This window comes from Aspergillus flavus, chromosome 4, assembly GCF_009017415.1.
Source record: "Aspergillus flavus chromosome 4, complete sequence".
Classification (NCBI taxonomy): domain Eukaryota; kingdom Fungi; phylum Ascomycota; class Eurotiomycetes; order Eurotiales; family Aspergillaceae; genus Aspergillus; species Aspergillus flavus.
In genome coordinates this window covers 2,166,132-2,181,932 of record NC_092405.1, presented here as the reverse complement: position 1 = coordinate 2,181,932, position 15,801 = coordinate 2,166,132, and the positions used below count along the sequence as shown (strand labels likewise).

Here is a 15,801-nt window from a genome sequence, read left to right as displayed (position 1 = left end):
CGTCTTGAGTAGCCCTATATGCATCCTAGACGTAAGGAGCACCGGCCGATAAGCCATTACTCTCCTTGCGCAAGGACACGAGCGGAATCGGGCTATCGGCAAGGCATCCCATTGAAAATCCATGAGATGAGCGCCAAGTATGTCTGCTTAGTTCTCCCAACTGTGGAATGCATATTGCAAGTCTTATCAGGATAGAATTTGTAGCTTTGCAAATAGCCAGAACCACAATCGGTGATCACTCCCTCATTTCTTTTATTTCACTCTTATGGAAGCACATTTATGAGTTACAGTCGAGGCTAGAAGGAATATAATAGATGTCTGGACAGGGATTATCTTGCGAGGCTGACTTCTTGCAGCCCCAATCAGCCATGTCTTTCACCCCGTATTGCAGATGATCCTCACACCCATTTCCTCGATTGGATGAACGAACAGGCTCCATGAGTGCGCATCTTGCGGTCTGTAGGACTATAGCAACTATAATTAGTGCAGCCCTCCCTCTGCGTTATACCATAATACCCTGCACTCTGCAGTCTAAATCATGTTTCAGGATAACTTCCCGACACACAGAGTAAACATACCTAATAGCAATACTGTTCCTCTGTTTTACTCTAGCAGTGCGCTTTTGCATACTATGAAAAACAAACTGACTACTTACGATATAAAATTCCGCAGCAAAGCACTTCCAAAAATTCTCAAGCTATTTCGCCAAACACCCAAGCATGAGCGCGCTGTATCCCCGGGCTTCCTGGGTCTTCCGAGCGAGATTCGTCTGCTTATCTACCAATTTGCCTTCTCTACTACCTGCGACCATATCCTCGTCACTGCCGATCGTGACAGACGTGCGAGTCGTCCAATAACAAATACAGATGATATAAACGAAAGACCTACTCGAGAGCTCAGATATACTCGTACGCCTTCCGTACCTTTACTAGCAGCCTTACTTCAGACGAACAAACAGATATATCGTGAAGCCCTTCCGGTTCTATACGCGAACACCATATTCTCTACCTCATCGAATCCCACCTCATTAATGTACTTGAAGGATCGCCTGTCAGAATTCGCGATAAGCAATATTCGACAGGTTCAGCTTTGCCCTACCTCTCTACTCTCAGAGTCTTTTATTCGAGAGCGAGAGTTGCTCTCGTGGACCGTCCTTTGCGCTGAAGTCGCTGATCTTCCCGGCCTTCGCCAAGTTTGGATATCATACTCCAGCCCGGAGATGTTGAAGAATGGTACTGTAGAGTTCCATCGAGGGCGTTATGCAAAATGGTTGGATTTAATTCAAGTTAAGAAGTCTCTTGTCTTTGACGTATTTGAGGGTAGCGCAGATGACAGGGAAGAATGTCGAGAACGGTTCAGAGAGATTATACAAGACGCCGGTGACACCTTGGGGGTTTGATGTATATTACTATTCTATGTTATAACTCTTTCATCGGTCTCTATAGTTTATAGAAATACTTGGTTCTAGTCTGTGTTACCAAACTGCCTATCAAAAGTAGTCGGTTCATTGCTATTGCAGCTAGACTCCAGAGACTATCTGTGTATGTTTGGATCTGCATTAAGGCAAAGTTCATGGTGATATGCTTTATATCGAGGTGAGTTTCGGTTGTATTCTCCGTATTATTTATCAGTTTATCGGCGGTCTTTTCCGTTGTTAATAAACTCTTTATACTGGGTGTTTCTAGTTAGAACAATATAAGTCAAGGATACGTCAAGCTAAGTATATCGCCTAATGGCAATTAAGCAGCAACACATCTGATCGTACTAGTAGTCACAGGAGTCAAGCCTTATATAAAGAGTCTGTCCCAGTCCGTCCCTTGTTCTAACCCTCACCAAATCCCCTTATATTTTCAATTTAAGAAAGGATGGCCATAGACCCTCACTCCTCAAGATCTAGGACAATCAGCTAACAGATTTTCGTAAACTAGGACCCTCAAGAACATGAACAAGAATGAAAACGCTAAACCCATCGCCTCCCAAAAGACAAGCAAATGTCACCAGGTTGATACCGTGACACTTGATAGAGTGGACTACGATATCAAAGGCTTATCTCTTGAGGAAATTGCTCAAGACATAGCGAAAGATGTACCGGTAGATGTGATCGGGAAACAGTGGGGATTTAATGAACGCAAGATGAATTGATCATGTCCCAAGTCGCATTCGTGTCTTTCCTGGTATTAATCCTCCTATCGTTCTCTATGCTTGCTTTCCAGATTAGCACCCAAGTCCCGTCCTGTACGTATTTGAGTACGTGTTAGTGTAGTAATAGCAATGATGGGTCTTTCTGTTCGGTATTCGGGCTTCGCAGTAGGGCTTGCGCGAGGACTATTATGTATCAGATAGTCCACCTCGAGAAAGTAGATAATCTCTGGGTTATTGCTGGTGAGCGAGATTCATGGGCAGTGTGTAAAGCTATTATCATCGACTGTGTGATTAAAAGAGAAGGTCGGGGGGAGGGGCTGGTAGATATATTTGAGTGTCATTTTTATATCACGGTGCAGCTGATCACGCGATAAGTCCACGTTAGAGGTTTCATAGGGCATACTGAGATATATTTATTTCTATTTGACTAACTCAGCGGTAGATGGCTTCTATATACTATATTGTAGAGTAACAGCAACAAAGCGCACCAAGTTGCCAAGAGGTTCTGAGGTGACCGACAACGGTAAACAAGTATTCTACTGGAGTTGATTCCACACCGCGAAAGCGAGGAGCAGAGGTAGTGCTTACATGCTGACAACAGGCAGATGATAGATCACAATCCCATATCAATGCTCATACATTAGTGAAAAGCGTAACATGCATCTAAGGTGCTGGTAAGCAACCCGCCAATCATAGTTCATCAGAGTAGATCCTTGACTGAAGAAGTAAATGTGGCTGTGCATCTCAATGTGTGGCGCACGAGTCAGCCGCACAGATCAGGCAGTGATATCATCGCCCAGGAAGCTTCGATGTTCCTGGATTCCTGAATGCATCTGTAGCCCCTTTCTCCAGATTCTGGTGAAACTGAATGATGTTGATCTACGAAATATTTAAGCGACGTTTCTGGTCTAGATGACTGTCAGCTAGGGATACCCTAGAATTTTTTTTTGAAATATACAGCTCACCGACCCAGCCATCTAATAACTTTAATACCCCTCTGTCGATCTGATCTCAGCCCTTGCTGGCTAAGACTGCCTTTTAACTTCGCCACTACCTTTAAGCTATCCTAGAGGAATATAATTGTTTCACTCGCTTTCTTTTATACTCTGATTATTTATTTACTCGTCTTATTTATATGAAGTAATCCAACATGCAGCAATTCAAACAATGGCGACGTCCGTCGCAAACGAAACCGCACGATCCAGTGCTGACCTCCGAGGACGAAGCCTTTTTACGCAATATCGTATCCGAACCTACCAACGCAGCACCCAGTTCTTCTGCCGGCGCAGTTGATGATAGTCGATCGCCTGTCAGTCCCATTGCAACTGATGCGCCGGACACCCTCGTCTCACCAGTGTCGCCCTTGGAAGAGTTCAGAGAGCTAGGTGAAGAAGCAAGGAAGGCTAGAGAGAAGGAGGAACAGAAACTCGGTCCTGATCCCCAAAGACAGAGCTCCAAGGATGGAAGTTCTTCACAGGCAGAGGAGAAGAAGAAGAAAACTTGGAGCAGTTGGTTACGGAGGAAGACAACTGTGAAGAAGGTGAGCTCTTTCTCAGCTCCTTTATAATTCTCCCGTGGATGATTCAATTCATTCTGACATTCCATGATGAAAGGACAAACAACCTGTAAAGACCGAAGTGTCGGGCGACGGGCAAACTAATCCGCCCGCCAATTCCAAGGACGGAAATGACGCGAGGCAGGAGACAGAGGACATGACGGAGATACTGGAAAAGCTGAACCTCGCAGCGGACAATAACCGTGTTTTCTCGGTCAGTGATGAGATGCAGGAACTTCTGCGCAAGTTCAAGTTGATCTTCAAGGACTTGATCAACGGGGTCCCGACTGCTTATCATGATCTTGAGATGCTCCTTACCAACGGCAACACGCAGTTGCAAGGTGCATATTCTAAGCTCCCGGGGCCGATACAGAAACTCATCGAAAAGCTTCCAGAGCGATGGACGGAAACTTTGGCGCCTGAGATGATCGCTGTAGCAAGTGAAAGGGCTGCAAAGAGCGGCGTTAATATAGATAACATTGGCAAGGCAGCCGCCGCTGCCAATAAGATGGGCATTAAGGTTCCCAGTCTGAAAGAGCTGGTTGGGAAACCGGCGGCTATTGTCGGCATGCTACGATCGATCATGGCGTTCTTGCGAGCTCGATTCCCTGCCGTGCTGGGCATGAATGTGCTTTGGTCATTGGCTCTATCTAGTAAGTGTGTCTGTAGATTTCTATGCTCGACCTTCAACCATTGGCGAAACATGCTGACAATTGCATCACACAGTCCTTTTATTCGTTCTTTGGTACTGCCATAAACGTGGTCGCGAAGTCCGCCTCGAGAACGAACGTCTCGTCACCGAGGAGGAGATAGAAAAGCTGAACGAGCAGTCTTCATCTGACGAGAAAATTCGAACAACCGAGACTCTCACTACAACCGCCCCGCAAGGTGCTTCGGCAGCTGAAATCCGGGAGGGGGTGAAAGATGCCCAACAATCTCGTGAGAGAGCTATTGCTGCGGCTGAAAGTACACAACTGAAAAACGATACAAATGACAATAACCCCAAGCCGACGCGATCGAAGTCAATTTTATCCATTTGGGGCAGATCAGGCCAAAAGCCAGAACCAGCTACAAAGATCCAGCCATACCCGGGAACGTGATTATCCCTTCTTGTTTCACTATTTGTTTCGATTTTTACTTTTCCTCTTTGCTGGTTTCGCGCCTGGGCTGGCAACCTGGGGTTATTGTTCGATACTACCTCTGTTTACTTCACGAAGCTTGTGTGGCCATGATTACAGGATAACGACACAGAACCAGGCCTTTGATTTCTTGGTACTTTTAAGGATTTTAGTTTATGCAGATGACTTATGACGGTTCCATCTTAACAATACGAGCAATATGACATTATGATCTTCTTCAGCCAGTCAGGCGGCATCAGAGTATGATGAGTAATGACTCTCGGAGCAAAGAAAAATGAAATGAAAAGCAACAACCACTGGGGGGTAGAGAGGACGTCAAATTTGGCCACCTGTTCTATTCAAAGATAGCACCTAATCTCCCGTGAGCCATGGAAAGGGGTCGGTCCGGCCAGAAATTGCGGATTTGCGGTCCCGAGTGGCAATTGAACGGGTTCCATGTGGTTTACTGGAAGGTCGGCATCAATCCGGCCCATCCTCGCTTGCCGGAATTTTCTGGAAGATCGGCTCTGCGCTGACAGGACTCATTTTACAGACAACCGCAACAGTCTGCACATATGAAGCACATGACGCGAGATGTCTTGAAGCTACTGCTAATTATTACTCTAGTGTTTCGTACTAAGTGGTGCACTGTATGGTAATTAAGGCATGGATGCTTCCATACTAGTACGCTGGAAAATAAATCGACGGGTGCGGGGTGCAGCGAATGAGTATGCATTGGCCAATGGGATCTTCGGGGGTTGCCGATCATGAGTAAATGACGGAGCCTAATGGACATAACTGGTTAGTGGAGCCTGGTATCATACCAGAAATTACCGTCTTGATAATGGGCTGCTACTAGTACCTACTTGGGTACTACTAGGTGAGAAGGACTTGTCTACTGAAGGTTCAATATATGGAGATGATATAGTGTGAAAAGTCCTCTACATGTCTCATGATACCTGGCTACCTCCTAGTAGTTAATCCACCGGATGATGTCTTCTAATCCTTGTGTATGGATGTTTGAAGCATTGTTGTCCGTAGTAGTATCGAGCCACCGATGTGGGGACGAACAACTGTACATACGTACGGAATAATCTGGACTAGAAATGCAGGTGATTCCTGGCATCTGTCTATAGTAGTTGGGCTTTACCCAATAGATCCAGGGTTCACCAGCTGATGTTGCAGCCGGACTCGGATTATCTCACCAGTTTATGCCCATGTGTGTATTAATTAGTGTACGCATTGTATAGCCCACTGGCCAGGATTTGAGCCGTACCGGATAGCGCGCCTGCATGGCCCATTCATCCTGCATATAGATAATCAGTTCCACGATTCGGCAACCATTCCAATGCAGCCAGCTGTCCCCTTACCGCCCCTTTGACCCAATCAGGCCATGCATCATGCGTACCAGCGTCGACTACAAAGGCTAAGTATTTTGAGTGAGTAAGTAAGTATGTACATGTACGATCTAGGCAATAGGAGGTGCTCATACTCCATCAAGTAGCTACCTAACTCCTAATCCTTCCTGCCAGGTAATAAACAGTGTGTCGTGTCATGTCTTGACAGCGGCAACGGCGGGAATTCGTTTGTAATGAACCTCGATATAACCTTCCCACTCTTTCCTTGTGTTATTGTCCTAGACTTGCCACTGTGGAGAGCAATTGTGAAAATATGAAGCAAGAGGGACGACAGTCGTCCGACCCAGACCAGGAAAAATCAATAAAATAGAATTTGCAAATGAATCATTACTTCAGTCGTTGGCGCGGTAGATGGCCGCCGCTAGTGGCGCACCTCGGCCAATCCGAACCAGGATTGGAGGTAAGAGAATGATACAGACATTTTCCCACATGGAGGGACCATTGTAATATCCTATTGTAACTCGGCAGCTATCCAACGGATCGCCCGACATAATTGCATACTGCCACTCACAGATACGGATACATGGTTCGTTATTCTTTCTGACTCATGTGATGAATCATATTTCTTGGGTAAATACAGTTGTGATCTAGAGATTGATGATGTCGTGTCTGCAGGCTCGTGCAGGAAGCACGGTTCAAAGAAAGCCCCCTGACTTGATGGGGCATGTAAGTATGTAAGTACATACTTAGCCTGTACATATTCCTGGCCCATCTTTTGGGCAATGCTTTTTCCGTCGAACGTTGGTAATTTTACGGAGATTTTGGCGCATCCGTTGGAAGATCGCTTTCTTACATACTTAATATTGCATTCCACATGACCCCTCATTGGAGATGGGAGGCTCAGAAAAGATCTACATTCCTTTCGCCTACAGGGCTATTGGTAGTTCGTGCGTTATTCCCGTATTGGGCTGTGGAAACGTACGTATGTCGAAAATGTAGGAGAATTAAATTGCTGTCACAATTGTCGGAAGAAGAAATACTATGCCTCGTAAATGAGGCACCCTGCTATATTTCCCCTTTTCGCTTGTCTGATCATCCGGTTATTTTCGTTGTATGGAAATTTTTTACTTGTAGATCAAAGAGCGGGCCAAGCGCCCTGTATCTCTGACATGGCAAACGCAGAACTGGGTACGGGGGTGAGTGTCGTTATTGATGGATCATCGACGCAAGCTGCAGAATAAGGTACCCAACGGAAAATCCTCCTGTACGGAGTACAGAGTACAGTACATCCATATCAGTTGGTTCTCCTTTCAGAGCTCTTTGCGTGACTAGGTACCCTAGGTCGAGTCTTCTATTATCCGAAGGTCGTGACTCAACTTCAGCAGCGAATCGACTCAATCTGGTCAAATCCGTATTCCATTACTGGCTGTTCAAGTCAAGATGACTGATGAATATCGCCTCAAATCAAATCCTTTACAGATCCATTCGGTCATTGGCCCCGGCCGCTAGGAGAAACCGTAGGTACTAGGTAAGAAAAGAGAAAACAGAAGAGGAAAAAAAAAAGATGCGGTGAGCACCTGCCGACCAATGACAATGCATGCTTTAGTGGTTCCTGACCAATCAAGGATGACAATACTGCGACCGGGTGATGCAAGCCCCACCATGATTGGAAAAATTGGCCCGCCCCATCCCCAAGTCCGTTCCGTCTTGTAACGGGCCAGTGACGGCGGTGGTACAGTACGCTAGCTGATCTTCTGCCTCCCTTCTCTTTCTCCCGGCCTTTTCTTCTTCCAAACATCCCAATCCACCCCTCATTCGATCTGCCATCCAACGTCGCAGATTCCCCTCCTTTTTTACAACGCTATAGAAATTCTTTTCACTGTCCTTATCAACAAATATCGTCAAAAGTTCGTTGCCAAAATGGCCTTCGTTGAGCTGTAGATTCCTCGCTGGGGGGCACGACAGTCTTTTCCTGCTCCCCAGTCCAGCAGCTCCGAGTTTCCTCAATCGACTTGACGATATTTGTTTTCTCTTTCGACGCAAAGTCTTGCAGCGTCGAAATTGCCCCCAAGTACAGTTACAGAAGAAGCACATTAACGTCCGCCGTGGACGGTGAGGTGCTTTCACACTCGAAAAGTTCTTCGCTATCGTTCTGATACAAACCTCCCTCCTCCTCTTCTCTTCCCATCCCTGACCCTTCACCACCTACCATTCACCTCTGTCGAACGATAACGAACGCTCCCCTGATCCTCCCTACGTTATAACGAACTGACGGCCAAGAAAACAACAAAAATTGTCTTGATTATCCACTTATACCTACTACGGAATCTCTGACGCAATACACTGCGGCTTGCAAACGGGTAACAAAACTTTGTCAACCCGAGGTACCCAAAACCAACTTGGTTCCATATTGAACCGTATTCTTGTCAATTATCACATTAAAACAATACCATTGTCGACGCAATGCCGCCAACCGCTCACCCCCCCAGGCGGCCTTCGAAGGATGCCGGCAGGGACACCCGCCGTCTCAACTCGAGTCCCATGTCCCGTATCGGGCAACACTCTCCAAGAATATCAAACAAGGCAATTTCCCTTGGGTCATTGACGGCCGACAGGAAACGGAGGGCTTCCTCGTCCGTCTCCAGCGTGTCGTCGGTCTCGTCTGTAGATCTCAGTGACGATGTAAACGAGTCAGATGCTGATGACGAAGAGGACCCACCTGCTGTCCGTGGCCCGTCTTATGGCCGTCGTGACAAGGCTCATAAGGCGGGAATGAAATCTACAAAAAGAACAAAGAAGATGAGGCTATCGGAAGATGACGGCTACGATGGCCAAAAGAGCAGTGGCGATAACGACTCGGAAGATAGCTCCGATGATGTTTACGCAGCAGTTGACTACATCAGCGATGGAGATGACGATGAAGATCAGGATGTAGAGAAGTTGGAAGAACTATTGATCGTGGAGTCAGAGGATGAGAATGATTTCAATGGCATCTTGACAGCCTCTACCGTCAGCGTGGCCAATTCCCACGATTGGGCGGGCCCCAATGTGTTTGATGACCACATGCTGCTTTCAGCTGCCTCATTTTTCGACGAAGAGCAGCTCTACACCGCCATGGAAGCCTTCGGGGAAACCGACTTGGCCAGTGAAACGGCCGTAGAAACACCGGTTCCCCGCCGGGTGCACTTTGAGGAAGACTCGGATTCATCGTCTGATAGCGATTCCCATACTGAGGATGAAATCCCGAGCGACTTCCTCCAGCAGGACAGCCTTGATCCTCAGCTACGTCGCATGATTGAGAATGACAACGAGACCTACAGCAACCGACGACGGCAGTCCGACGAATTGTTCGCGGAGTCCGACTATGGTCATTCAAACATTTATCACGTCGAGTCGGATGCTGTCTCTGAGGAATCGGAGTCCAGCGGATACGAGAGTATGCAGACACCTATGGAAGTTGAACTTAACCTCATGCTAACCAACTTCAAGCCGATGATGGCGAGACTACAGATGAAGACCTTCCCCCACCAGCAACGATTACCCATCCTCGCTCTATCCTGCGCCGTGACTCCTCGGCTTCTCTCCAAGCTACCACTGCTGAAGAGACGAATGATTCTACTTCCCGTCGGCGAGGGCCCATAATGGGAACCTTCGTTGCCGACCCCCACAAGCCTGTTGCACTCGTGGACTGCACGGGCAAGCATCTAGTGATCATTCCTGCATATGCCTCCTCTCGTCATGATTGGCTCGAGTCTGCCACAAATAGCATCTGTGGCACGGCTAATAATAGCCCGCGCGCAACTACAATGCACCTCGTTGATGAGAGTGACACAGATGCGCTCGCATCGCCGAATCACGTTGACCTCAGCCCGATGTTGGCCTCTAGCGCTAACCTCATGATGACGGCCCTTGGGAATGAGGTTACCACCGGTGGTCAAGTCATGGGTCCGCCCGAAGCCTTCTATCCGTCTCGTGACTTTGCCATTGATAGTTCATTTGAGGATGATGAAGAGGATGATCCAGAGGCTGCTTTGAATGTCGATGATTTTATTGACTTTGGTAACGGCTCATCCGATGATGATATGGACAAGGAATTCGACGATGATGCACTGGCCTCGCCGATGGCGGCGCCCACCATCCCAGCTGCTGCCGGCACACCAACCCCTACTCGCGGAGGGGATTCACAAACAAACAGTGCGGAGCGTTTCTTGAACCACCTGGACCGTGGTATTGTGACGGCTTTCCGTCGTAATCACAATCGGTACCAGGCACTGCTACGCCTCCCGCAACACCGGGAGTTTATGCCGGCCAACTCACCATCTCGGCCAGCCAGTGTCTTCAGACATGCGAAACATGCGGATCAACGCACGCCTACGCGGAAACGCAAAGCGAACGGTTACAATGGCGGCGAGGCGGTCCGACGGAAGCTGATGGATGCCCACCGTCGTAGCCAACTTCCCTTCTAGAAATTCAACGGCAGACATCTTAATGTAAAGACGTGCCTCTCTTACTCTTGCGATACCCATCACTGTTATGACCACTTATGTCTCGGATTTACTGGCACGTTGTCACGGCATAGCTATCATTTCTTCTTTTTGTTCCCAAACCTTGCTGAGTCTGTGTTAGCGGCATAGACCTCCCCGTAAGGGGCCATGATTTCGGCTCGGTTTCAGCTGATAAAAGGTTCGACGACTGTTTGCTTTCTTTTTTCTTTGGATGGAGCGGGCATCTAGACCAAGGTTTGACTGAATGCTCAGGACCGGTCTGTGTGTATGGGAGGCTTTCTGCGAGGAAATTCATTTCGGTCGAGGAAAAGTTGGTGATGGAGTCTGAAAAAATCCGATGGCCAAAAGTTAACGTGATTTTCCTACTGGAGTCGTGGTGATGCTATATTTGGCGAAAGGGATATACGGCTCTTGTTTACTCGGATTTGTTGATGTGTCTCCTTTTATCTTCTTTGTTCTAGGTCTGTCCCGTTACAGACTTCGCGTAGATAATATTTTTATCAATGCAAAAAAAAAAAGTTTAAACACAAAAAAAGAAGGGACAATGTAACAGAAGGCTCTGCGTGGTAGGCAGCAAGGAAATGATTATTTGATCCTGGAGAGGTGTAGGGTAACATTGTGGCTTCAAACAACGGAGGCCCGCGGAAGAAACCTTTGCTACGTCAAAACAAGAGAGCTAAGACAACTTGGTACTACCTCTGGTCAGTAGTTCATGCCATTGGGTCGTGCCCTGGGCTTCTCATGGGGGGAAAGAGCCGAACAAGATATTACTCGATGCAAGCCACCGCACTTGGTCTCGCTTGAGGATGCAACCCATGGACCCGTTGAGCATCGTGCGACATGCCAAGCAAGCACCCTCGATTCTCCCAAGCCGAGTGTGCACCGAATATTCCATGATGGTGTGCAATGCAGTCGGAGCATAAATGACGGAGCACCTTACCTCATGGCAGGGTATGGCCCCTGAGGGGTGAGGGTATTTCCTCGGTCGAGAACATTTTTCCCTTCATGGAGAGCGAAAAAAGGTTCCCAGCTGGTTTCACCATGCTTCCCCATTTCGAAAGAGAAGAAATGATAGGTCGCAAACCACTTGTGGCTGATGCAGTGATCATCTGATTCGTTCGCACCTATCCTGAATTGGGGAGGTGCTCAGTAGTTCCCTAGTCAAGAGGTCCCTGAAGTGGGATATCCGGTTTTTGTCTGTTGTTCGTTGGGGCGAGCTTCTCATTATCTTCGCCCCCTATTGAAGTTTAATGGTAGAGCGTGAAAGAGTTAATCGGTTAAAGGATGGGTTCGGGCGGTTCGTGATCCGGTCCGGCGGTTAATCGACGCTGGGGATGGGTGCATGGTGAGGAAATTTGTCAAAGAATCGAGAACCCTATAATTAGTTCCCGTAAAATTAGAGGCTTTCGGGGGACCTTCTCACACTGGCTGAGTTTCAAGCGAGACGCCCTGTGGAGTGATGGTCGCCCATTCTGGCCCCTGCTGTGAACCCTCGATTATTATCTTGCATGGCCTTGATGCTATGCGGGGTGATAGACTGCGACTGCTCAGTAGGGTCTGGATTGTCACCCTATTTGTGTCTCTCCACTGAACCTTCGATCTATCAATTGCATATTTTATGTCATTTCCTCCTATGATTAATCGCATATTCGATTTGATTCTGGACTGGACACAGCGGCAAGTTCGCCACCACCGTTTCCTGTTTGTGTTGTCGTTGTATTTGCTTCTTCTTGTTCTTGTTCTTCTATATAGTCTACGAGAGGAAGGGCCCTCTGCCGATCCGGCGGCTGTTCGAGCGATCATCACCGTTTTCCCTTTCCCCATAGGCTAGACTAGATCTTATCCTCACACCTGTTCGTCTGAAGACTTCACTGCCGACTCGCACATCGGAACCTGTTGTCCATTCTGCAGAAAATGAAGTATTTGATTGGCGACCAAGGGCGCATAGTTTGCTCTCACCTTCAGGACATGTGGAAATAATGCGGCCTTGGTGGCGGCGCCGTGATTGGTGGAGTGTCGAGGTACCTGCACTAGCGGAACAGCGCGGCAGTCGCTGATTGGCTCCTTGGGTATACTTTTGGGTCATTGTTGTCAGACAAGAAATAAAATAAAAATAATATTCAGGAATAATGGAGAACCAGTAGTAATAACACTCAGGTAAAAAGAATTATTCATGCATTACCGGATCAAGCCAGGGTCTAGCGAACATGAAAGAAAAAAAGAAAAGAAAAAAAAAAAAAAAAAACATCAAACAAGACAAATGAAACCCCGACTAGTTTATAAGAAGTAGTCAACGCCCCTCCCCCCGGAGACCCTGGAACCCTTCTGTTTCCATCCGTTCACCATTCTTTTTTTTTGTGTGTTCTCTCTCATTTTGACGTTGTTGTACTATTTCATCTCTTTGTTTCAATCCACTCGTTCATCTTGGGGTTCACTTGGTGGCCCGTCTTTCGTTATCTGATTGTTACGGTGTTGTTGTTATTGCTGGTCGAGAATAATAATACTGAACTATACCATCTTCTTCTTCGACTACTACAGTTCTCCCACTATTACTACTACAACTACTTTCGTCTTGATTCTATCTCCATTCGTTCCATCATTATTCGGTGACCTCAGTAACCATGAGGGTCGCTACTTCGGTTGCATTCGCCTCTCTCCTGGCCATGGCCCAGGCCCATCCCTCGGGCGCCGTAAGTGTTCATGCATGGAGAGAACTACTGAACCCAAGCTGATGTTTTTCTAGTGGTGGGGCACGGATGATTGCTATACTAGCCCGGATAATACCAATAATGAATGCTCTGACGAGATGCGGGGTGGATTCAACTGGGCTGGCCTCGCCGTCGGTTCTTTTGACTTCTTCGCCGGCTTCGAATTCTCTGGGTTCTCTTTCAGCAGCAGCTTCAGTGCTGCTATCAGTGGTGGCTTTGCGGTAAGTAGGCACGGTTCGGTGGATACAATGATGTTCAAACTAACGGCTACAGGGCCAATGCGTTGAGTCGAAACTCTCCAAGGACGACGAGACGTCCCCGGAGATCTCGTCCGGCAGCGATAAGACCTTCTCCATCAGCAAGCTTCACCTGGTGACCGCCGAGGAGGCTGATATCAAGATCATCTATGACATGCCCGATGGTTCTTCCTGCAAGCATGTCGCTCCCTGCTCTCCGAAGGGAACTGTTGTCACCAACGACCAGTGCGGTGGTGCCAGCTCCGTCCGGTTTGAACTCGCAGAGGAGGCCGCCGTGGATGCCGTAGTCTTCGGTATCCAGAATGTCGAGTTTGAGTGCTCCCCTGGCCAGAAGACCCCAACCCCCTCTCATCACCACACGAGCCCGACTGCGACTGGACACTCGTCTACTCCAGTGATTCCAGTACCGTCGTCCTCCAATGCAGTCACGCCTCCGGCTCCTAGCACTCCCGTCAGGATGACCACCTCGACCGTGTATACTACAAGCCTGATCACCATCACGAGCTGTGCTCCAACCGTTACCAACTGCCCTGGAGATTCGACCACTGTTGTCACTTCCACCATTGCTGTCTCGACCACTGTCTGCCCGGTCACCTCTACTGAAACTCCTGCGAAGCCTACTGAGACTTCTGTGAAGCCTACCGAAACCCCGGGGAAGCCTACTGGAACCCCCGGGAAGCCTACCGGAAGCTCCCCTGTTGGCGGTTCCTCCGAGGTTCCCTCTCCAAGCAGCCCCGCTCCCACAGGTACTGCTGGTACTTCGTCAGGAGTCCACCCAACTAGCCATGGTGGATCTTCTTCCATCCCCCCAGACTCAACGACCACTGTGGTGACATGGGAAACCCTGACCACTTGCCCCGTGACCACCACCGCTACTTCTGGCAGCGTCACCACCACTTCCGTGTACAGCACTGTGTCCACAGTGACTCTTACGTCGACATCTACCATTTGCAACAAGTGCACTGCTACTCCTCCTACTGGCAAGCCCACGGGCACTCCGAGCGGAACCTCTCCTACCCCGACAGGCGTTTCCCCTGAGGAGCCTCCTGAGGATTCTACCACGACCGTCGTTACTTATACCACCGTGACCGACTGCCCAGTAACTACGACTGCTACCGCCGGTGGCACCACGACCACTTCTGTCTACACGACCCAGTCAACCGTTACACTGACTTCGACCTCCACGGTGTGTACCAAGTGCTCCTCCACTCCTGCCCCTACCGGAGTCGCGCCTATCAGTAGTACTCCTGCCGAGGGTGCAACGACGGTCGTCACCTACGAAACCGTGACCACTTGCCCTGTCACTACGACTATCACCTCCGGTGGCTCCACCACTACGTCTGTCTTCACCACTGTCTCGACGGTGACCAAGACTTCCAGCTCTGCCGTGAAGCCGACTGGCGTTCCCTCTTCTCCTGCTCCCTCTTCACCTCCACCAGCAAATTGCCCTAACTCGGTGCCCAAGTGTATCAACACCTGGCTCCCTCTTGTGCCCAAGTGTACTTCCAACGCGGAGCCCGGTTGTTTCTGCCCGAACCATGAGTTCACAGATAAGGTCATCAGCTGTATTCAGGCATGGGGTGCATCCAAAGAAGAGATCCAGGCCGCGCTCTCCTACTTCACCGGTATCTGTGCTCCCTATATCCCTGGCAATCCAGGCATTGTCACTGCCATTCCGAGCACTATTACTCTGATCCCCACTCCTGCCCCCACAGGTGTCGCTCCTGTGACTGGCACCAGTGCGGCACCAAACCCAACCGCCGCTCCCGAGGTTCCTCGCACGACCATCACCTACTCCACCTACACGTTGACCGTGCCCCAGGTTACCTTCACCACCGGCGTCTCCGGCCACTCGACCACCGTCGGCTTGATCCCGGGCCCTGCCCCAACCGGCGTATCCCCAGGTCACTCCTCGGGCATCCCGAACCCATGGGTCTCCGCCTCGTCTACTTGGATCTCCAGCCATCATCCTAGCTCGACAGCCAAGCCGTCATCTACCTATACCCCTCCTCCCCTGGCTAACACTGCCTCCTCTGTGTCCACCAGCTTCTGGCTGGCCATGGGAGTCGCCGCTCTCTTCAGCATCTTTTTCTGATCATAACACTCCTTTCTCTTGTTTGATCTTGCTTTCACAGACCATGTTACTTATCCATCCTTC

At 48.9% G+C, this 15,801-nt stretch overlaps 4 protein-coding genes across 4 annotated transcripts; all 4 read left to right on the top strand.

Moving 5' to 3' along the window:
- Nucleotides 1-631: 631 nt before the first annotated feature.
- Nucleotides 632-1,399, top strand: F9C07_2232589 (uncharacterized protein; the record flags this gene model as incomplete). Its single annotated transcript, XM_041285876.1, has 1 exon — nt 632-1,399. The coding sequence occupies one exon, from the start codon at nt 632-634 to the stop codon at nt 1,397-1,399; it is 768 nt and encodes a 255-aa protein (XP_041146223.1).
- Nucleotides 1,400-3,164: 1,765 nt separating this feature from the next.
- F9C07_1532781 (uncharacterized protein) lies at nt 3,165-5,741 on the top strand. The gene is made up of 3 exons (XM_041291968.2): nt 3,165-3,682; nt 3,756-4,350; nt 4,424-5,741. The coding sequence occupies exons 1-3, from the start codon at nt 3,293-3,295 to the stop codon at nt 4,795-4,797; spliced, it is 1,359 nt and encodes a 452-aa protein (XP_041146222.1). The 5' UTR covers nt 3,165-3,292; the 3' UTR covers nt 4,798-5,741.
- Nucleotides 5,742-8,636: 2,895 nt separating this feature from the next.
- On the top strand, nt 8,637-10,639 carry F9C07_3955 (uncharacterized protein; the record flags this gene model as incomplete). Its single annotated transcript, XM_041291967.1, has 2 exons — nt 8,637-9,609; nt 9,663-10,639. The coding sequence occupies 2 exons, from the start codon at nt 8,637-8,639 to the stop codon at nt 10,637-10,639; spliced, it is 1,950 nt and encodes a 649-aa protein (XP_041146221.1).
- A 2,660-nt stretch (nt 10,640-13,299) lies between these two features.
- Nucleotides 13,300-15,738, top strand: F9C07_3954 (von Willebrand factor; the record flags this gene model as incomplete). Its single annotated transcript, XM_041291966.1, has 3 exons — nt 13,300-13,368; nt 13,422-13,607; nt 13,660-15,738. The coding sequence occupies 3 exons, from the start codon at nt 13,300-13,302 to the stop codon at nt 15,736-15,738; spliced, it is 2,334 nt and encodes a 777-aa protein (XP_041146220.1).
- Nucleotides 15,739-15,801: the final 63 nt, after the last annotated feature.

What these genes read in the sequence shown, in the direction of transcription:
- F9C07_1532781 (XM_041291968.2), top strand. Translation starts at nt 3,293, where the DNA reads ATGCAGCAATTCAAACAATGGCGACGTCCGTCGCAAACGAAACCGCAC. An exon ending in GGAAGACAACTGTGAAGAAG is followed by an intron (nt 3,683 to 3,755) that starts GTGAGCTCTTTC and finishes CCATGATGAAAG; the next exon opens with GACAAACAACCTGTAAAGAC. An exon ending in TTGGTCATTGGCTCTATCTA is followed by an intron (nt 4,351 to 4,423) that starts GTAAGTGTGTCT and finishes TGCATCACACAG; the next exon opens with TCCTTTTATTCGTTCTTTGG.